Below are 24,373 nucleotides of genomic sequence, written 5' to 3'. Positions count from 1 at the left end.
GAGATTTTAAATGACACTTCAGTTTGTTAACACAAATCTCTCAATTTTGGAACTTAGATTGACACTCTAAGGTTATAATTTAAAACTTCTTAATTATGTGATTAAGTAAACAAGCCATGAGCATAAAAAGTAAAAATTTATCAGCACAAGAGTTGACATTAATGAATATTAATATATTACATATAGCAAGATGTGAGTTTAAAAAATGGCACATTTCTCTGTCATAGTCATTGTCAATGCAGTTCTCTGATTTTTCTGCCCTCTTTGAAGTTATCACATCTTGTTCCATTAGCTGTAGAAAAGTTTCTAAAATTGCCAGATATGTCATAATACAATATATTGAAACAGCAAATATGCAGCATCTCACTTAATACTCATAAGAGCTCTGCTAGTAAAATTATTATGCCCTTTGGTTTCTACTAGATTTTCTCCTTTTGAGTTCATTTTTTTCCCTGTTAGCTTTCCTGTACTTTTTTCCCCCTTTTACTTGCTGATAAATAATTTGAATGCTTTTGTCATCGCACACATCTTCTCCCAGAGTGTTATATTTCTGTTATTTTTTTCTTTGTTAAAGGGAAATTTATGAATTTAAATTATCAACATTTCCCTCTAGGTATGTTTTTGAGGTCTTTTAACAATCCTTTTAAAGTAAGAGGAAAAATATTTTCCCCTTTATTTCATTTTATTTCTATTACTTTCTTTTATTTGTCTTAGAATTTTAAAATTCATTTTAAGAACTTTAATCCTCTTTGGAAGATATTTTGTTTTCTTTATATAATGAGACAAATTTCCAACATCATTTGCTAAAAAATATATCCTTTTTCTCCAGAACTTTGCTGTCATGCTATTCTCTATGGAATTTGTTTCTGCACACTCTCTTCTGTTCCATGTACATAGACTTTATTCCTCTACTATTATCACATTATTACCAGAATATGTTTAATATCTGACAGAATAAGTCCTTCCATTTTGAGTGTCTCTTTCAAAATTGCATTATACTCATAGACTTTTACTCTTTTTTCACTTAAATTTCAGAATCAGTTGTTAAAGTTCCTCTGATATATTTCTTATCATTATGGGATAAATCTTTTTTTTTCTTTTTGTATTTTTTTATTAAATTATTATCTGTGTACATATTTTAAAATTGCCCCCCATAGGATAAATTTTAATCCTGATGTTTATGTGCCATTTTATGATGATATTTAGCAGCTTATATAGGATTTTTATTAAGTTCTTAAGTAAAATATCCTTATATTTTATTTTTATTCTCTTCAACTATACTTATATGGTAATCTGATAATTTGTTTTTCTTCTTTACTCTTTAGTCCTAATCTATATAAGAAAAGACTTGTTTGTTACTTGAATATTAAAAAGCGTATTGTAAATGTATTAAGGCTGGGGATTGGGAGGATGTAGTAGCAGATAGATATGTATGAATATTTTATTATTGATTTCTAATTTAATTTTATTCATCGAAATATATATATTTTGATTGATGATGGTTCTTAGTACTTTATTGAGGCTGCCCTTTGACCAAAAATGTGATTAATTTAAGATTTGTTATTTTGCTATTTAGAGCTTTTTTTATTTTTTTGCCCTCACCTGAGGATATTTTTTCCATTGCTTTTTCAGAGAGAGTGGAAGGGAGAGAGGGAGGAAAAGGAGAAAGAGAGAGAGAGAGAGAGAGAGAGAGAGAGAGAGAGAGAGAGAGAGAGAGAGAAACAATGATGTGAGAGAGACACACAGACTGGTTGCCTGCCACACACTCCCTGTCTTGGGTGGGGAGTAGATCCCAGCCCAGGTACATGCTATTGACCAAGAATTGAACATGCCTTTGGTGCAATGGATGATACTTAACCATTTCACATACTGCCCAGGGCTAGAGCTTTTTAAATATCAACAAAACTTAATTTACTTATTATTTTGCTTAAATTTTCTGACATTTCTTAATTTTTAGCATGCAAATAGTTTTAAGATATTACACTGAAATTTATAGTAATAGATTTAATTAGGAACAACACTATCTCACTGAGCTTCTATATTAAAAGCAGACTTGAAATAGAGATCTTGGGTCATTAATGAGGCCTAATCATTGTCCAAGGAACTAGCTTTTGTGCACCATCTATGCAGGGTGACTTCTTTACGGTGGACTTTCGCTGTTCGTCTGAATGATAAATCCAAAAATTCAGAGTTCACCTCAATAGCTCTTACTAATCAATGATAATCTGAGGGTTATAGATTAATCTTTTCTTTGTTCCATTCAACCCTAAAAAGATGCTAGTGGAGGTGAGTAAATTAAGGCTTATGAAGGTTGAGTTTTTTTCTCCCAAAAATTAAATGAAATGTGTCTACTTCCAATTGTGTTTCAGGACATCCCTTGGTTCCATTTATTGGAATCTTTAGTAAGTACTGACATGTTTTAAATACTCAGTCAGGCTCTTTTATGTTTTAGTTATTCTTATAAGTAGTTTATAATAAGGTGTTTATTCACAGATGGGGCATGATGAATGTTTTTGCTACAAGTTGTGGAAACGAGAGGTGATGATACCATATGGTATGAGAAAGATTTTAACAGCAGTTCAACCTGTCAAAGCACATTCAGCAAAAATAAAAAGTTATTAACTTCCTGACATATTTTTCTTAATGTAAAAGTTTGTACATCTTCTAAGTTGAAAAAATAAATCATGAAAGAATGCAATATATTTGTCAAAGTACATCAATTCTCTGCATTCCAGTGACCCCATTTTATCAGCTGTGTAGTCATGTGTTCTAAAGAAAGTGTCAGTGAATTCTGAGACTTGATGTAAGTCTATAAAATAATGGCCAGATAATAGTGAGCCAGGAATTATTAGGATTCTGATTATAAGTACTAATCAGTAAAATATGTCAACATGTTGCTAATATTTTATAGATTTTGAAATGTAATTGATTAAAGTCAGAGTTTTCTTTGATCATAAGATAAAAAAATTTTTAAAAAGAAATACAACTTTTTTCTTTATATAGATATATTGCCAATTATTTCATATTTTTATTCAAGGTTTAAAATGTTCAAAAACTCATAAAAATATTAATAAAGTTCAATTTTAGAACATTTATCTCTTAATGAATTTTAATGAACTGTTACTCTATGATTTAATGCCTTCTTTCCCCCCTTACTTTGTGGTCAAATGATTACATTTAGAAAAACATTGCAGTAACTTAATGGGCATTTTGACACTGAGGGTACATTGTATTTATGAATTAAATTTAGGTTTTTCGTGTTATACTAGGAATCCAGAAAAATCTGGGTTTCTAATTTAATGTTCATTGGGAATCTGGGTATAACTCATTTCAATTGAGAATGTAAAAATTCATAGCATTTACTACACTTAAAGAAACCTCACAATGAAACATTATATAATCTGAGGCTTTTTAAATGTAACTATTGAAGATCATTTGAGAAAGAGGCAGGGACTCCCTTTTCCTCCTTGGACTTCTGGTTGGTATATGAATTCCCAAAACCCTTAAAGGGAAACCTAGGCATAGAGCGTTTCTATTTTTCCCTTTAGTCCTTTTTTAAGGTCAGAAGATCAATATACAGCATTAATTGTAATAGTAAATATTTCTATAGTACTTGTGTATATTAAATTTGTGTGTATTTGCTTATTTTTGTGCTTGTTTAATAAAGGTGGAAGCCCTTTTACTTAATATACACAACAGCTCTATGAAGAAAGTTCTCTATTCATCATCATTTCACAAAGGAGGAATCTGAGGCTCTGAGCAGTTAAATATTATCCCAAGGTTGCTGAGTTAGTAAAACGCTCAGCTGGCATTAAAGCTCAGACAGGCTGATTCAGAAGTCCATGAATGTAGTCACTATGATAAACTATTTTTCAGATATTAATATTAATAATCATAAAGTAATATTACTTGCTTGCATCATCAGATTCTAAAATTGTACATCTTATTTTTATGAAAGCTACCAATTAATTTTATAATATATGGAGGTACTAAATTATAATAAGTTTGTAGCTGTCTGTGTACAATATAACTCATTTATTTTTTAATTGATACTTTTTTATATATAAATTAGTTCTTTATCCATATTTTTTGAGTCATAAAAACTTAGATAACATTGAGTTGTGGATATAATATAATTAAAGTTTTATTAGTCATTGATTTAATATTTATTTATTCTGATTTATTATATTTAATTCTACCTAATTTCAGATATCCAGTTCATCAGCAGTGTGAAATTTGTGATTAAAAATTTAATATTGGTGTGTGCTCTCAAATCTGCAATATTATTATCAGGACATCGAAGCATTGGAATGAGAATGTTTGTAATATATTTTGTCATTTTTATTTATTTGCTTCATTTTCTCTTAATAAATTTCATATGAAGAAAATGTAGCAATATATAGCTTTTAGTAGTAATATTTAATATCAATAAAACCCAGAATTGAAATGTAATCATCTTCTCTGTTGTTTATAATTTTTACATTCATGTTACAACTTTCATATTTTTCTAAGAATTTTTAATATGTTTAATATTTAGTGATTTAAGCATATGACTTTAGTGAAACATAATTCACATTTTCCTCAGCAATGCTGATTACATTCCAAATGACTTTTTCTTTTAATCTTCTTATAGTAGTTAAGAAGGAGAGAAGGTGGAAAATAATAATGTAATTTTAGGGTGGTATAGTCCCCATAATATAAAATACATTTGAAAGAAATATAAAGCAGTCAGGATTTCTACCATGTTGCTAATTGAACATTTTCCTCACAGTGAGATGCAAACATACAATTTTTAGATTTTTTTCTTTGATCATTACTCCTATAGCTGTACTATCTTAAATATCTCTTAACCACTGGGCAGCAAATTTCTTAATGCTACCTTAGCTGTTGCTACTTTGCCAGTCTATTCCGATTAGTAAATGCCTGGCCAATTTGAGACTTGAATAACATCCATTAAAGCAGCCTTTCTCCATTGCCCGCTGAAATTTGTGGCTGGAGGATTAGTGTAAGTAAGGTGTTTCTTTCCTTCCTCTTTCCTCTGTTTCAAATATTCTGTGACCTTTGCAATATTAATGGGTCTTGTCTTTACTTTCCCAAACCCCTGGTGGTATGGTAAAGCAAGGTCTCAGAGATCACTTCTAAGTGAAGTCTATTAACTTGAGTTGCTTCTGACTTCTTTTAGGATATGGTTAACTGGATCCTCTTAGTCCTTAGGTTTGGAGGCTCATTTTTGATTGAGGGTCAATAGGAAAAGCCCCCTCAACATACAGATACAGAAGTATTTATTGCATTTTTTCCTTCTTTAAAGAATAAGGAGTAATTTTATCTTGAGAAGCTCACCCATATTACCTTTATCATTCTTGTTTTTTTCTTTATTGATTAAGGTGTTACATATGTGTCCTTATCCCTCCATTACCCCACCACCGCCACCACCTCCCACACATGCCCTCACCTCCTGGTGTCTGTATCCATTGGTTAGACTTACATGCATGCATTCAAGTCCTTTGGTTGATCTTTCCTCCTTACCCTTACCCTCTCCTACCTTCCCTCTGCAGTCTGATCGATGCTTCTCAATCTCTGGATCTATTTTTGTTTGTCAGTTTATGTTGTTCATTATATTCCACAAATGAGTGAGATCATGTGATATTTGCCTATCTCTGACTGGCTTATTTCACTTAGCATTAATGCTAGCAAGGTCTATCCATGCTATTGCAAATTGTAAGAATTCCTTCTTTTTTACCACAGCATAGTATTCCATTGTGTAGATGTATCACAGTTTTTTAATCCACTCATCTGATGATGGGCCTTTATCATTCTTACCCATACCACATTCAAGGGAATTGTCTTTATCTCTTTGACATAATTCATTTTATACCAGGAAAAGTAAATTCAGCTGCATAGGAACATGGAAATATTTGTTTACTAATTGATATATATCATGATAGCTCTTTCTTGCTCTTCAACAAACCAGTCAGCTAATTCCCCAGAAATTTCAGAGGATCCCAGAATGTATTAATCTTGAAGTTGATGAGATCAGCAAATCCGCTGAAGCCAGAAGCCATCCATTTTCCTTCACCTGTTGTGACTCTTCAGTGACCAGATCTTTTGTCTTGAGGATTAATTAACTTTCATTACCTCATCTTTCTTCACACCAAACCTTGCCTATCTCACTTTTTTTTTTACCATCTTATTATTTTTATCCATTTTTCTATACTATCTAGATATAATAGAAAGGAAATGTAATAAAAAAAATTAACCATTTAAAATAATGTATCTCCTTTATAATAAATGTTAAGTTTAGAAAAACAATATTTTAACAAAGTTAGAGAAACTATAGTGTGTAACAAACTTGATCTTGTCCCTTTATCAACTGTCAATATTGATATGCTATACTATTTGTCTTTATATCATAGCATTAATTTATGAATTAATATTTTAGTCAAGAAATCTATTCTCTTAAAGATGTATTTTGAACTATGCTTCTTTGGTGGGGTAGATGTTAATAGCCCTTTTTGTGCTTTTGAATTGTTATAAAACATATAAGTATATGTATAATTATTATTATCTATGCAGAGACCCATAGAATTTTTAATTTCCATTCTAATGGTCACTTTTAAAGAAATTATGTGACATTAACATTTAAATAAAGTTATTAATTTTAAATGTTAGTAATAATAAAACAAAATGTTTCACAGAAGAAAAATGTATTTGCCAAAGAAAACACTGTTTTATTTGTTTCTTCAAAATTTTATATACAGGTTATCTTATTTTCAGCAAATGATCTATTATAACTTATAACATATAAGTTCCTGTTATCATCTGCTAAGAACATCGTAGGCCTTTGTGTCAATATTTTTATAAAATCTTTGAAAAGTTGAAGTAAAAGTTATTTAGTCATATATCCTGGAATGAGATTTTATTTCAATCAACCTGTATTGGTAAATCAGAATGAAAATTACTAGCTTGATAAACTAGTTTCATAGGTAGATGTTTCTCTTTTAGAATCAAAATAATGAATCAAGAGTGTATAGCTTTGCCAGCATAACTGGTGGCAAAATTGCAATCAATTTAATTTGGATTTGGTGGAGAGATATTATAAAGGTAGATTCTCTAAGCCAATAAAATATCTGACAAAATGATGGAAGGCTCTGACATATTATGGATAATCTTTTGTGATCTCCAGATTTTGAACCATTGTATATTATTTATGTCACTCTGGAGTAATATTAATGAATGACTCTTTTCCATTAGCATGAATATTTATATCGGAGATTTTATATTGCTAAAATATAAAATTAAATGCCTTATTAATTATTACAGGCAAAGCTACTATAAAAATACTCTATACCTCATTTTATAAATCTTAAGAAGGAGGTCGTCTAAATCTAACATGGTTCCACATCAATGAACAGTTTCAATTGATAGGTCTCGGGCTCTACTGTCACTTTCTTCTAGCAAAAGGGGAGGGGAAAAGTGACAAGGGAAGCCCAGTTCCAGTCCTTTAATTAGCATGACCCAGAAATGTCACAGCTCACGTCTCTTCACATCCCAATGGACACTACTTATACACAAGGCTATAGCCAACTGTAGATGGAGGTGGATTTACAGTATTTCTTATTGACTGGTGCAACTGGAAGATCCCCACTATCGCCAACAAATATTGCTGAATTGCACCCAGATATCTCCTTTTTATTTTTACATGAAAGGTAAAACACCTCACTGTGCAAGTATTGTATTCTATTTTTTGAAACATTTACATAGCTTAATGCAGATTTGTAAGCCATTTTGGCATGTATCCCTATATGCGAACTTCTATAAATTTCTTTACTTGACATTGTACTATACAAATTAATGTAGAAAGAGCCATTCCACTCATGAACTTGTCATCACAGATGGGGTATACTGATGCGATGAGAATGCATGTAATGGAATAAATAGCATGTTATTTTCTATGACTTTTCAGTGTTACTACAGGCACAGTTTACAACTGTTCAATATGATCAATTCTTAGAAACACTTTTCTCTTTATCTTTTATACCTTCATGGCATTATTTAAATATTTTTTAGAATTTCACTTTCTTGCCTAAATTTTTTTTTGTTTAATATCCTAGTCCAGCACTGTCCATTAGAACTTTCTGAGGACAATATGGCAGCTATGGGAGTTTTTGAATAATTGTAATGTGACTAGTGTGACTAAGGATCAAAACCTTACACTTTATTTCATTTTAATGAATTTAACTCTAAATAAACCCATGTGGCCAGTACTTGCCATATTAGACTACACAGTCACTGCCTGTGCCATCCACAAACTCATTTCCACCACATCTCTTTTACTGCATAATAATACTAAAACGTCCTCAAATGGACTTAGATACTCAACATTTATTATTTGGTGCTTTATTCTTAGGAAGAGAAATTCTATATTTTCAGTGCGACTGTAGCTTTGAAAACATAATCACTAATATTTACTGAACACAGCACAAATGTGCCAGGCACTGTTCTAGCACTTTATGTGTAATATATCTTTTCATTATCACAAGAAAGTTAGTTGATAATTATCACCATTCTGTAGATGCATAAACTGACAAAGCCACTGGTTGAAATGTTGCCTAGATCAAACAGCCAGTAAGTGGTGTAAATCCCAGCAAAATGGCTTCCAATCTCTAGCTCTCACTCCATTCTTTCCTGTTTTATTTTTCTGGAGAGGGAGGTTTTCATCAGCAGTCCTCTTTATTCAAAATGCATCACAGTTGAGGCCTGTCTGAAAGCTTATTTGTATATGCATAATATCGGAAACAGCCTCTGGCAAGAGGTATGAGAAAAGAGCAGACAATTTTTCTTCCTTTTCTCTCGAAATGCACTGAGCAGCATCTGTGTTTGTAAAAAGATGATCCACAATGTTCCTTACCTTTACTAATCTAGCACTGGGGTCTTAATTTAACAGAATGATAATAAATTAGTAAATATAAATAATAACGAACAGGTGCTGTTTGTTTGCTCCTATTACCACACAAGATTATTCAAGATTTTTTTTCTTAGTGAACTAACAGAAAGGATTCTAAAGCAGTCAGGATCAATTATTTTCAAAGGGCTCTACTGTTCAGATTTAACACAGGTCAGTTATCTGCGAGTGTAAATTACTTATTAGTAGGTGCCTACTGTCCATAATGAAGTAATCTTACCTACCAATATTACAGAATAAGGATACCTTTAGGTGACACGGAATCTCTCATTTTAAATATGCCCCCAAGCCTTTTTCAGATTGCTCATAAGATTTCTCATTCTCTAGAGAAATGTGATCTCTAAGAAATAAATGTCTCTGTCAAGTCACAAGTAATATAAGCACAGGATGGAAAAAAAAAAAAGGAATTTTTTTTTTTTTAGTCTCATAAGGGATATTACAGTTTTGTAAAATTTACTTTATTCCTTGTTATTTAAGTTCTCGTGGTCATTTTAGAATTTACCTTTTGGATCTAAAGGGAAAGTTATGATGCCTCTTAGGGAGGTGGGGGACAGAGGCCTTCGGGAACCAGGACGATATTTTTCATATGAAATTCTTTGTCATAAAATGCTAATGTTGGTGTTCTTGTCTTTATGTCTATGCATTCTTTAGCTATGAGGATAACAGACCCTTCATCAAGTAAGAATGACCTGAATGGCTGATAAATCCCATTTATCAGTGTGGTCCCATGAACCAGCTGTCAGATCTGTACTGAAAATTCATTAGGGCTTCTGTCATTCACAGAGAGGCAGAAGAGCAAACTGTGCAGGAAATAAAAAAAAAACAAAAAAACTCAGGCATACAGCTTCTTTGCAGAATTCATATGCTGCAGGTGTACTGCCAAAAAAAAATCTGCTTCACCTCTTTTAATTGGATATCCTGTGAATCACATGCCACAGTAATAGTAACTCGTGTGGCACAGGCTCTTGTTAGCTCTCCCTTCATTGTGATGTGCTCCTCTGTACGGTTCGTACTCATTTCTGTTGTTTGGTTGGATATCATTCATCTAAAAATTGCTTTGTCATTTAGTCATATATCTTTAAAATGATCTATGGGTATAAAACTACCCAATTGCAATTGATATTAATGACTTTCTATTTTAACTGTCCAAAAAGGGAAACAATGCCTCCTTGAAAAATTAAATTTTACATTTGCAATATTATCTCTTTCAGTTTGACCCATGTCACTTGATTCATGAGCTCATTTTTTTTTTTTATAAATGGAGTTTTTAAATTTCTGAAGCAAAGCTATAAGTCTGTACTAATCAAATAAAAGTGAACATAAATGTTCATATGTGGGGCTTTTTCCACTTGAACATTTTTAAAATTGCATGCCCTGCAACACTAGCCATAAGACTGGCAAACTCTTGGTGACCTTGTTCCAGACTTTCAGTTTGTTCTTCTGGTGAAGAGTCCTTTGTTTTCATTTTCTCCAATGCCATTCCACTTATTTCTTCATTCTCTTGTTTATTTTTTTTTCTTTAGAAATTGGGCTCATTGCAGTTTTATATTATCAAGTTTTATATTATCAAGGCCCATAATGTGTTTTCTAGTGGGTAATAGCTGATTTGAGTGTTTTATCCTATCATTTTATTTCTAAATCTAAGTAGCATTTTGCCTGATTTAATGGCAATTCATCCCATTTTTCCTTTTTCCAATGTCTGTAAGAAGCTGAGAGTTTCCCTTGAAAGTTCCCATATCTGGATCTAAATTGTAGTTTAAAATATAAATGGCTAAGATGTTTTCTAAACCATATAAGCATGCCACATACAATTGCAAGCTTCCTTTATTTAAGAATGTTAATGCTAAATAGCTCCTTAATTATAAAGGCATCATGGCATATTTTATAATAAAGCATATTTTAATGAAAAAAATAATGTAAATGTTTTAATTAATACATGTTAAATGTAGTGGGTCTTAAAATCTGAAATATAGTGGCTCATGTTGTTAAAAAAAAAAAAGGTAAATGTTTGAGATTAATTTGAATAAGACTTCAATCATATTTGACTACTTTGGGACCATATCTTTCTTAAGATGTAGTTCTCTGAAAAGTTCATTAGACCAAACTTAAGCTTGTGGCAAACAAATGTGATTTTTTATCCCTTCATTTTGCAAAGTTTTAATCCCAGTAAATAGTTTTTTCATAGTGTAAGTGGAGGTTAACAGACTGGTGAAAAGAACTACTAGGGTACCCTATTGAAGGAAGGTATACTAAAGGGAAAGGGAAGAGAAGGTTAGTTCATGAGCGTACAGCGATATAGACTAAGTTGGTCCTATTTTCCTATATTCTTAGAGAGGAGTTGAGAAGGATTACATTTTCAGTTATTGGATTCCTAGCTATTGGAAGTACTCACTCTATGCTGACTGTAAATACATAACACAAAAGCACAAATACATGGACTTTTGCTACCCATTGATTACTATTGTGAATGGCAGCTTGAAGGAAAGAAGGGGAATGGAGTGAGACTGAGAATTTGCCTTTCATTCTGGACTACTTTGTTCATACCACTCCATCCCCATTCTCAGCTTCATTTTTCTCCCTGGAGTTCACAGACACTTCAAAGAGATGAAGGTGCCTGAGCCTTTGGGCTTCTGTTCAACAAAGCTGCCAATTGCCTGATTTCTGATATCTAGTCCAATGTAATGTAGAATATAGATTAAATATATATACTGTATATCTACATACATGCTAATAGAACTTTTAAAATTCATACATGTATTCCATATACTGGTTCCTTCTAATAATAGCTCTGTTTTTATCAGTAAACACTAAAAACTTTATGGAAAAAGAGGAAATATGGAAAAATGGGGTAAACGTGTATCAGATGAAGCACTAATGGAAAGAGTCCAATCAAACAGATGTTATTACACCAATGAGACCAGTGGAGACTATCATAGCTTTATAGGCTTTTTTTCTCCTTTGCCATTCATGATTACATCTCCATGTCATTTACCTATGTGCTGCAAATACATGAAAAAATCTAATAGTGCAAGTCTGCTTTTGCTTAAATGAATTTCTGTGTTCATAACATTTTCATGTATTAACCCCTCAAACTTGAAAAATCGTATCTCCATAAAAATCTTATAAAAAAGTACTTATACCACCTGTCTTGCATTTTCTGTCAATAAAACTCTCTGTAACATTTTTTCAGTGTCAGTTTTCTTGACATGACATGATTGGGCTCATTAAAAGCCAATTATTTGATCACCCTTAATGTTTTCTTCTCTACAGGTCATGGGTCATAGGTGCAATAGCTCTTCTCTGCCTGCTGGGATTGACCTGGGCCTTTGGACTCATGTATATCAACGAAAGCACAGTCATCATGGCATATCTCTTCACTATTTTCAATTCTCTACAAGGGATGTTTATATTCATTTTCCATTGTGTTCTACAAAAGAAGGTAAGCTAGCATTCCCTATGTAAGAATAAATGGCCTATATCTTAGGATAGTAAAGCAACCATAACAAAAATCATTCTTGATATGTTTTCCTCTAACAAGTATGTTACTTCATTGATTTAATTTTTTTTTAAATAGTAAAGACAAAATATAAGCACAATACTTGGTAAATGTGTTTAACCGGAAAAAAAAATAGACATGTAGTTTGATTTGGACACTGCACAAAACTTTATTCTTGTGGACTGGAACTTATAGTTCTGTTTGTTAAATAAATACTAATATTTTTATTGGCAAATACTAGAAATTTGTATAATAAGCAGTAGCTTTTCTAAGATGTTATGGAGGTATGGTATGTGTATACATACACGCATTATGTATATATGTATACATATAAATGGCATGGCATAGAAAATATATATATTTTTAGTTTCTTTAAAAACTAGTTTTTATGCACTAGAAAATATAAATTTATAAACATTTCATGATAAAATAATATTTATATATATTTTAAATACATTTTTTATTATTTCAGAGAGAGAGAGGGAAAGAGATAGAAACATCAATGATGAAAGAGAATCATTGATCAGCTGCATCCTGCACGCCTACTGGGGATCGAGCCCACAACCTGGGCATGTGTCCTTGTCTGGATTCAAATCCTGGACCCTTCAGTCCACAGGCCAGTGCTCTACCCACTGAGCCTATCTAGCTAGGGCATAGTCATATTTTTTTAATGAATGATGTAGTACTTAGCAATGGTCTCTATACTTCTTTTCTCTAAAAACATTTTATAAAATCTAGGAGTCAGATGATTAGGATGCAGTATTTAATTTTATACTAGTCTACTTCATGATTTTTTTTCACATCTACAAGGACCTAAAATATTCATGTCCAAAGTTAATTTTAGCAACAAAATACTTTTGTTAAATTTTTTAAACCTCAATATTGATTATCTCATCTTATACTCTTTAACTCTTAAAAATATGATATTTGACCTGATCAGTGGATAGAGCATCGGCCTGCACATTGAAGGGTCATAGATTCAATTCCTAGTCAAGGTCAAGCACCTGGGTTGCAGGTTCAATCCCTGACCCTGGTTCAGGCTCCTGAAGGAGGCAACCAATCAACATGTTTCTCTCACATCCATGTCACTCTCTTTCTCTTTTTCTTCCTGCCTCCTCCTCTCTTCCTTCTACTCTGTCTAAAAACCAATGGAAAAAATTCTTCAGCTGAGGATTTCTTTAAAAAGTAGTATTCATAGTTTTGAGCACATAGTTAAGACTATCTGGGTCTGAATCCTAGTTACTCCTTTTAAAGCTTCTGTGACTCTGGGCAAGGTAATTAACCTTTCATGCCCTACTTTCCTTATGTGTAACATGAGGTAATAATTACAAGATATTGAGAGGTGGGCCTGAAAGTGAAATGGCAAAATGTGAATTTTTTTTCTAAGAAAGAGATATTAACTAAAATTTTTATTTGGAAATAAAGAACAAAAATCTCTTTCTCTTTACATTTTTCATTTTAGAGACTGATGGGAGGTAAAACTTGAGGAGGGTGTCTGCAAATACACATCACTGATATAACTAGAAATTGAGTTTGATATCCAGGTAGAGATATTAAACCTTACAATCTATATCTAAATCTAGAGTGTTTAACATATTTAACTTATTTAACATTGAAATTTTCAAAAATAATATATCAAGCTCGATTTCATGATTCATTAGAACAGAGTTCAGCAAACTACAACTCTTTAGCCAAATTTATTAAGCTGCCTTTAATATTTTACAGCCCATCAACCAAAAAAATGACTTTTACATTTTAAGTGGTTATATTTAAAATTTAAAATAAGTATGTGACAACAGTCTTAGTTTTGCCTCTTGGGTTACAAAGCTTAAAATACTGATTGCTTGGCCCTTCATGAACAAAATAGTCAAATCCCTATATATAAACATTATTTTATGATTTATAATTTTATAATAATATATAATAGCATATTGTTCTGTCAACCATTCTGTGTTTGAAATTTTGAAATTTTTCTGGCATTTTTATTGGCATCAAGAACATGGCCCAAATCAGAGAGCATAAAGAACATAAAGTCCCAACCAGGGACTTCTCTCTGAAGTTACAGAAGTGGTCTCAGGAGATTTTTCTTTGGTTCTTTTTTTTTTTTTTTAATTGAGATGTAACATCCTTTAAATTTAAGGTTTGCAGTATGTTCATCTGATACACATATTTCTTGTGAAATGTGTTACCTTCATCACCTCAAATAACTTCTATTTCTTTTTTGCGGTGAGAACATTTAAGATCTCCTCCCTTTGCAACTCTCGAGTATACATGGAGTATTGTTACTATCATCGTCTTGTCTATTAGATCCCCAAAACTTATCCATCTTCTAGCTAGAAGCTTATAGCCCTTGACCCACATCTCCACATGCCTTCAACCCCAAACCTCTAGCAACCATCATTCGACTATGTTTCTATGAGGTCGTCTTTTTTAGATTCCACATTTGAGATCATACAGTATTTATCTCTGTCTTAGTTCACTTAGCTATGGGTTTATCCGTGTTGTTGCAAATGGCAGGATTTCCTTCTTTCTCATGGCTGAATAGTGTTCCATTGTATGTATGCACCATATTGCATTATCCATGCATTCATTTATGGACACTTTGGATGTTCCCTTGGCTGTTGTGAATAATGCTGCAGGAAACGGGAATGGGGTGGGGGAGGGGGGGTGCGAATATCTCTTCAAGATTGTGATTTCATTTCCTTTGGATAAATACCCAGAAGTAGGATTGCTAGGTCGTATGGTAGTTCTGTTTTTAATTTATAAGAAACTGTCATACTGTTTTTCATGGCTGTGCCAATTTACTTTCAGACCAATAGTGTACAAAGGCTCCCTTTTTTCCATATCCTCACCAACACTTATCCCTTATCTTCGAGATGATTAGTATTCTAACAAGTGTGAGGTAATATCTCATTGTGGTTTTAATTTCCATTCCCATAACTAGGGATGTTGAGCATCTTTCATACTGGCTATTTGTATGTCTTCTTAGGATCATTGACTATCCATGACATCCATCCATCTTTTAATTGCTATTGATTTGTTTGAGTTCTTTATATACTTTGGATATTAACCCATTATTAGATATATGATTCAAAAACATTTTCTTTCATTCTGTAAATTGCCATTTTATTGTGCTGGTTGCTTCTTTTTTATTTATTGATAAGAGAGAGAGAGAGAGAGAGAGAGAGAGAGAGAGAGAGAGAGAGAGAGAGAGAGAAACATCAACTTGTTTTTCCATTTATTTATGCATTCATTGGTTGAGTCTTGTGTATGCCCTTATTAGAGATCTGACCCATAAATGCTGTAACCAACTCAGCTACTCACCCAGGGCTATTGATTGCTTCTTTTGCTGTGTAGAAGCATTTTAGTTTAATGTAGTTCTACTTATTAATTTTTGCTTTTGATATATTATCCATAAAATATTTACTAAGACCAATACCCAGGTGCTTTTCCCATGTATTTTTTTTCTCTCTGAGTTTTATGGTTTCAAGTCTATGTTTGTCTTTAATCCATTTAGTTAAATTTGGTGAGTTGTATAAGATAGGGATTCAATAGTTGTATAAGATAGGGATTCAATTTCATTTGTCTGTATGTGGTTTCCAGTTTTCCCAACACCATTAAGTGAAGAGATTGTCCTTTTCCTATTGAGAATTCTTGGGTTCCTTGGCAATTATTAGTTGACCATATATGTAAGGTTTTATTTCTGGGGTTTCTATTCTTTTGGTCTTTGTGTCTATTTTTACGATAATATGATACTGTATTATTAATATAGACTTATAATTTAGTTTCAAACCAGGAAGTGTGATGCCCCTTTCTTTGTTTTTTTCTCAAAATTGTTTTGGCTATTAAGGATCTTTTGTGGATCTGTACAAATTTTAGGATGTTTTTTCTATCTCTGTGAAAAATACCATTGGAATTTTGATAAGAGATTGCATTTAATTTATAGATGGCTTTGATTAGTTAAGATATTTTAAAAATAATAATTCCTTTTGGAGATTTTTCTTAAGCCATCTTTTTTTGAATTTCAAAAATATGTTCCTGCTAATGTAGTTGCTCATACATTTTCAGTAGAGAAATGTGGAATATTTCATTTTTGAGCTATTTTTAATAGGGTTCAACTCATTAACAAGAAATCAAATGCTGAGTTGTCATTTTTTTCTGAATGTGGATTGCATAATTGTGTTACTAGTATTTCCACTGATGACATTAAAGTTATCACTTTTTCTTTTGTTATGCAGTAAATTGTGTGTTACATCTCAGTTTCAGAACTATTTTATTTCTGATCTTAGTATATAAAAGAAATGTTCCATTGGTAAGGCATATTTTCTTTCCCATCTTCTTATTCTAAAACAACCCCGCATTAAAAGAATAATATATTTTATTGGGGTAAGGTGGAATATCTGGTGAAATAATAGGTTAGAATATGCAAATGATTTAACAATCAAATAACTTGTATTGTAATTCAAAGAAAAATATATAATGGATATGGTCCAGTGAGTAATATAGCTAAATGTAGGACTTGGCATCACTAGGTATCTTGATATGCTGATTATCTATATAATCAGTTCAGAACATTTAACCTTTGTTGGAAAATGTAAATAATCCATGATTCATTATACCACATGTGTCAAACACAAGGCCCGCGGGCCAAATCCGTCCTGCCAGGCCTTGCAATGTGGCCCGCACCGCGCTGTCATCACTGCACTCCGCTGTGTTTCCATCACAATGACAGTTTATGACTGTTCAGTAAACCATTCGGCCCGCGATTTAGGCTGGATTTTAGATTTTGGCCCCTTCTCTGATTGAGTTCGACACCCCTACATTATACAATACTGCTGCCTTTGTAATAAGAAAGTATTTTTCTTTCTTCTCTCTTCTCTTCTCCTCACTCCAAAAATATTTGTTTAGATTTAAATCACTTCATTAAAAAAATACTTTCTCTTCTAAAAAGATAAATTAGGAATTGAGTATATTAGAGGGAAGAAACAGTAAGATGTAGGTTATGATCAAAGTTTAAGTTCATGGAAATGCTTCATAAATTCAGTACAAATTAATAAACTGTAATTGATAGATTATTTTAAGCTCTCTCAAATCTAATTAAAATAGCTGTCTTAAATTTTCCAGGTACAGAGAAGGAATAACCCTATTAGATTACTTAAATAATCATATTAATAATATAAAGCCTTCTTTGGTCATATCAATGTTAGAAATGTGGTCTCCTAGAACTTTCTGATCACAGAACACCCATGAAAATTTGACTTTTTTCACATAAGGCACATTTATTAACCTTTTTAGTCTTTCAGTTTACTTTTATTACTTAACATTTTCAGTGTCCTTATCCATAGAATGTAGGTAATAATTATTTTCCAGAGTCATTATTTAAGGGGCCAAGGACAATTCCTGTCAATTAGTGATTAAAAATTAGAAGATTTTTTATTCCACCCTCCCCAAAACTCACACATACCCAGGATACACATGTATGTGGGCAAAGCTTATTTCTTTAAAAAATAAACAAAATGTGAATTTTCTGGTAAATATTGAATAAAAATAAGTATTACTTATTATTGATAAACTAGAGGCCCAGTGCACAAAATTCGTGCATGGGGATGTGCCCAGCCTGCACCCTCTTTAATCTGGGACCCCTTGAGCGATGTTCAACTGCCCATTTAGGCCCAATCCTATAAAAATACAGGACTGATAGCTCCCAACTGCTCACCTGCCTGCCTTCCTGACTGCCCCTAACTGCGTCTGTCTGCCGGCCTGATCACCCACTAAGAACTCTCCTGCCAGCCTGACTAATGCCTAACTGCTCCTCTGCCAGCCTCATTTCCCCTACTGCTCTCCCCTGCTGGACTAGTCCCCCAACCCAATAACCATCCCTTATAACCCTGGGTCTGCCCAAACCTCCCTCTCCTACAGGCCTGGTCCCCCCGAAATTGCCCCCCATGCAGTCCTAGTCCCCCATAACTGCCCTCACCTGCAGGCCTAGCCACCCCCATTACTCTCCCCTGCGGGCCTGAGCCCCCCCAACTGCCCTTCCCTGTAGGCCCGGTCTCCCCCAACTTCCCTTCTCTGCCATCCTTGTCATCACTAACTGCCCTCCCCTGCAGGCTTGATCACCCCCACCTGTCCTCCCTTGAAGGTCTGGTCCCTCCCAACTGCCCTCCCCTGCTGGCCATCTTGTGGTGACCATCTTGTGTCCACATGGGTCAGCCATCTTCTATGTTTAAGTGATGGTCAATTTGCATATTATTCATTTATTAGATAGGATCTAGCATGGAAGAGATTGATTAAAAAACAGATAAATACAATATTCAGTATCTTAAAAATATGTAATTTGGCATTTTATATCAAAGAATGGCCTCAAAGATTAGTATATCATGCCTCTCTGTTTGGCTCACATGCTCCTCAACACTTAGAATGCCTTTGTCTCTTTTATCTATCCTTTCTTTATACCCAATCTTCTAAACTGATAATTCCAACCTATCCTCAGAAGTCCTCTTTTCTGAGAAGCCTTTCTTGGTCCACTGCCTGGTGACAGCAGGCACTCCATATTCTTGTTCCTTTTTCAAAATAGTCATTCCATACATGCAAGTTCTTCAACTGAATATGAGTTCATTCTTTCCCTAAATTGCTACATCTGTGCTAGAATAAAACTTCAGAATATTAAGGTATAAAGTTTTAGTTTTGATTACTAATTTTAATATATCACTCACTTTCTTTTTTATTATAAATAACATTCTTCAAAAATATATACTTGTAATTACTTTCAAATAAAATTAGATTGGGATATTACATTGTCACAAGTTGTGGAAAGATGAATTTATGAGAAGTTGGTATATAATATAAAGAGCTAAGAGTAATGTATGTACCGTGTTACTTCATAATGAGTATAAATTTGTGGATGTATAACCAACCAATTGCATGCCCCAGAATGTGTTTTAGTTAATGGATACATGGTTGGAATTGTTTTTTTCTGTTGGTAGTGGAGGTATGTTTTAGGGCAGTTATTGTTAATTTTTGTGTTATGTTTGATTAAATACACAATAATAAAAAAAAATTTCAACATGATAAAAGTTTCCCCCTAAATAGTTGATATAATAGTTTACTATTTTCAAATAAAACTACTTAAAATATTTTCTCCTGTGTTTTATACTATAACTGGATTAAGAATTTAATGAGCTGTGCTATAAAGAAAAGCAACCATATTTCTCTGTGATTACTGAATAGAACTATTTTAATAATATACATTTTAAATATTTTGAATCTTTTATTCTGAAGTTGCGAATTTGATCTCTTTTAAGGGAAATAAACTTCAAAGAAATATAGTACATTTAAAAGAAATGCTTCCAGGCCAGTAGGGCTAAATTGTTGTACGTTGACCCATGAGGGTTCCATTCCCGGTCTGGGCACATGCCTGGCATTCAGGCTTGATCCCTAGTAGGGATTGTGGAGGAAGAAGCCAACCAATGATTATCTTGCATCATTGATATTTCTACCTTTCTATCTGCCTCTCTCTGAAATCATTTTAAAAACATTAAAAAATGCTTAAGCCTAATGCATTACTTTTTGCTGTTTTTAAATATTTTCTCTCTCTGCTCTTTTTCTCTCACTCTCCCCCTCCCTTTCTTAGCCCCATTTCTCTGTGTATAAATTCCTTGCTAGACTTCTGGGTAAAGCCAGTTGCACCAATAGGATACTTCATATCAAATTTATAAGCCTAAAAGAGCATCTAGAGGAGTCTTACATTTTGGTTCTTTGATCTAAGAGGTATATTGTTATGATGTAATTGAAAATGTGTGTTTTGAAAGTCTCTAAACAAAATATCAAGTTAAATGGTATGAATACCATTATTTTATATTCTGAAAATATGCTGAACAAACTTCCTTGTGTCTGTATGGCAAAGAAATGACTATATTATCTAAAAATAAAACTCATATATTTTATACCATAGTTCCTGGCTGAAATGAATGGCTTGCTAACAGAAGTCACATTTTAATTGGCTAGGTACGAAAAGAGTACGGGAAATGCCTGCGAACACATTGTTGTAGTGGCAAAAGTACAGAGAGTTCCATTGGCTCAGGGAAAACATCTGGTTCTCGAACTCCTGGACGCTACTCCACAGGCTCGCAGGTAAACCATATTTATTAAAACAAAATACCTTTCACCTATATTTTGTTATGGAATGTTGCCCTTTTTTGATCAGCTCTATTTTCTATCCCAAGCGTTTAACACATCAACTTTTAGTGTGTCTCACACAGGCATGATTATAGCAAAAATTTAAGAAACCAAATGGCAATAAAATAAAAAAATGTGGGGGTCTAAGTTTGTGTAACAATTATTTCAAATTGGTTCAGTGGACTGAGTCCAGTGGTGGGAAAGAAATTGGGCATTTCAACCAAAATTATTTAAAAAAAAATTAATATTTTACATATGTGATTCTTGAGTTAATTGCTTCTTTAAACCAAGGTAATAATCCTCTATCACATACTAAAAGTATTTACTTATTAAATGGTATGCTTAGTAAAAACAGTTATAACTCATAACATATTGTTGGCCGATTACTTGAAGAACTTGTCAGGGGAGGGAAGGATGCTATAACAGCTTTCTTGTTTAAACTAGTCTAAATGCTGCTGCCATGAGCCCAACACTAGACAGAGTAGCTGCTCTGTCCCTAATCAGGGAAACTCAACTTTTAGGTAACCTGTCAGTCATTTGTCCCAGGCCACAGTGTTAGCCTAATAATTAGGCTAACACTTTAATGATTATTAGGCTAACACTAAAATTTCAGCAACTTGAGGAGACTAGAATGAGCTATTTAGATAAAGACATGGCATTATGTGGGTCATGTGTGGGTTTGAGTTCAGACTAGCAGGCTAATATTTTTAAGATTGCATTATTCGGGGGAGGGGGAACAATCATGTTTTCAGTGTTGTTGATTAAATTTTTCTGAAGAAGACTTGAATTTAAATAAATTCACAGATAAAAAATAGTATTTTCTTAACTTCTTTAACTCAACCAATAAATCTAATTATTTTTTTGTAAATTTGGTAATTTTACATAACATCAGAAAGATCACTTCATTTGTTCTCTGATTATTATTTAATTGGTTTACAAATTTAGCAGATTAAATTTCCCTAAGCAATTTAATGATTACATTTAGAAAATTAAATATCCTTGTATCCTTATTTGACACAAATATTTTTTATTGATTTCAAAGACGGAGAGGAGAGAGAGATAGGAACACCAATGATGAGAGAGAATCATTGATCAGCTGCCTCCTGCACGCCCCACACTGGGGAATGAGCCCACAACTTGGGCATCTGTTCTAACTGAGAATCAAACCTCAACCTCCTGATTCATAGGTTAATGCTCAACCACTGAGCTGTGCGGCTGAGCTATCCTTGTAACTGTTAAATATCATTTACAAATTGAATGTATCTGATCCTCTCACACACATCCACTGTACAGTTGTACACACTTAGCTAGCACTTGAACTTTTCTCGTAAGTACTATCCTCAAACTAAAGAAATCCTCTTTTAACTTACAAATAAAACCACACATCTAATACCAATCTAAAATTTCAAACTAAAAAATTTAAAACACATAACTCTCTAATCTATGAGAATATATTATCATTTAAATTAACTGCAAATTATGATCATGAAATACTCTTACACTGGGGCTCCCTCAGCCCACCCTCCACCATCTCATAGTCCAGGACTCCTTGCTTTTTACCTTCGACCTGCAGTGGAGGCTGGAAAGCTCCTGTCACAGCCGCTGTGCTCTCCAGCCATGAACCTGGCTTCTGGCGGAGCAGCATTCCCGGTGTGGGAGGGCACTGACCACAGGGGGCAGCTCCTGCATTGAGCATCTGACCCCCCTGGTGTTCGGTGCACATCATGGCAACTGGTCATTCTGCCTTAACGGTCAGTTATACTTTTATTATATAGATATAATGCACAATTATTAGTCATTTAAGTTTGATTTGTCTTATTACTTCTATGCCTTACTGAGGTTGCAAATCAGAGGACCAGATGTTGTAACTAGGTGGGCTGAGATTTCTTAGTCTAGAACTAGAAACTTGCCGATTAGAAATCTGAAGTCTCACGTAAGAGTTGGGGTACACCTAATGATGTTTCCAGCACCAGCCCCTAGAGGCCTGGTGTACAAAATACGTGCGTGGGAGGGGAAATCCCCTCAGCACAGCCTGTACCCAATCCAATCCGGGCCTCCTCAGGGGATGTTTGACTGCCAGTTTCAGCTAGATCCCTGGGATCAGGCCAAAACCTGCAGTCGGACATCCCTGTCACAATCTGGGACCACTGGCTAACTGCTCACCTGCCTACCTGCCTGCCTGATTTCCCCTAACCACCTCTGCCTTCCAGCCAGATTTCCCCCTTCCTCTTGAAGGGGAAATTTTTTGAGCAAAACCCTTAATACTGATGGAGCTCCCCATACCTGTATATGGCAGGAGAAACAGATTTATCAAGTCCTAAAGCAGAGGTTTGTTTGGCATGGTAAGGGATTCTAAAGAATAGGTGTGGCTAGCCCAGGTAGAAGAGACTAAGAGAAGATGAGGTAATGGGGGCGGCTCATTTAGGAGTCACCTAACAAATCACAATTTCATCAACTCTCAGATAAGATGTCACTTCTTCAATGGTAGTATCCTCAGCATTTCGAGAAAAGGACATATACCTTACTATGCGCACTTTCTATTTTTTTTTTTTTTTTTTTTTTTTACATTGAGGAGTATAACAGATAGTCACAAAAATCTAAAAAAAAAAAAAAAAAAAAACTTAGTATGCCTTCCCAGTCAAATAATATCATATTGGAAGTACCTCAGAAACCCTTTGAACCCTTCTCAGTCATTCATCTACAAGTATAACAATTATCTGAACATTTAACATTACCTTTTGTTTTGCATATGTTTGATACTTACTCACATGAATCTCTCTTTTATTTATTTTTTAAATATATATTTTATTGATTTTTGTACAGAGTAGAAGGGAGAGAGATAGAGAGCTCGAAACATCAATGAGAGAGAGTCATTGATCCGCTGCCTCTTGCACACCCCCTACTGGGATATGCCCAAAACCAAGTTACATGCCCTTGACGGGAATCGAACCCGGGGCCCTTCAGTCCCCAAGCCAACTCTGTATCCATTGAGCCAAACTGGTCCTGGCTGGAATCTCTTTTATCAGATATCTACAGTGTTGCAATAGGCTATGTTCCTTTTTTTTTTTTTTTAATTTCATTGCTGTGTATCATTCTATAATTTATTCATTCATCCTATCACTGATAGTCATGTGGGTTGTTTATAGTTTTGAGTTGTAGTAGTTAATGCTTCTTTGGAGATTTGTGGATACATGATTAGACATTTTGGATTTGCTTTTCCACTTTATATTTCCTAGGTTAGTATTTGGCATATAGTAGAGAGTATTTAATATTCTAATTAATTAATTAATTAATTAAACCAATGTTCTCAATATTCCTTCTCCATATTTCAGTTTGAAGCAGCTGTTTCTAACATTTGAATTTGAAGCCTTGAAATATTTTCCAATAAAAAAATATTCTCAGGTTATCAGGGTCTCAAATCCTGCACCAGTTTTCTTATTATGCTTTTTTTTTTAATTAGCTTTGCTGTATATGCGTTTGTATGTGCGGGTTTGCTGACCTATATAACATTATAGATAATACTGCCGAAGATTAACCATGTCCCAAGATTCACAAAACCAATTTTAAGATTAGGTACTCCCATTATTCAAGGAGTGCAAAATATATTTGGAACATAACCCATTTGTGAGCTTGGTTTCACTACTGGCAGTATAATAAATAGTGTTTATAACTATTTCATCCCTGGAAAAGCTTCTGAAAGATTTTGTTTTCTCCTCACAAGATTGTTAATACTCTTT

At 33.5% G+C, this 24,373-nt stretch overlaps 1 protein-coding gene across 17 annotated transcripts in view; it reads left to right on the top strand.

Moving 5' to 3' along the window:
* Positions 1-24,373, top strand: part of ADGRL3 (adhesion G protein-coupled receptor L3) — a 762,953-nt gene that overhangs the window by 674,817 nt on the left and 63,763 nt on the right. For 9 of the 17 annotated variants that reach the window (XM_045572109.1, XM_045572101.1, XM_036415185.2 and 6 more), the window contains 2 exons: positions 12,233-12,401; positions 20,466-20,591. In XM_045572109.1, coding sequence (XP_045428065.1) covers positions 12,233-12,401; positions 20,466-20,591 — 295 coding nt within the window. Of the gene's footprint in view, positions 1-9,613; positions 9,641-12,232; positions 12,402-20,465; positions 20,592-24,373 lie in introns of all 17 variants that reach the window. The other 8 variants (XM_045572137.1, XM_036415171.2, XM_045572088.1 and 5 more) reach the window with 1 other exon arrangement.

The sequence above is a fragment of the Pipistrellus kuhlii genome, unplaced genomic scaffold (genome assembly GCF_014108245.1).
Source record: "Pipistrellus kuhlii isolate mPipKuh1 unplaced genomic scaffold, mPipKuh1.p scaffold_m20_p_1, whole genome shotgun sequence".
Taxonomy (NCBI): Eukaryota; Metazoa; Chordata; class Mammalia; order Chiroptera; family Vespertilionidae; genus Pipistrellus; species Pipistrellus kuhlii.
The sequence above is the reverse complement of the archived record's forward strand: the minus strand, read 5'-3'. Positions and strand labels throughout refer to the sequence as shown.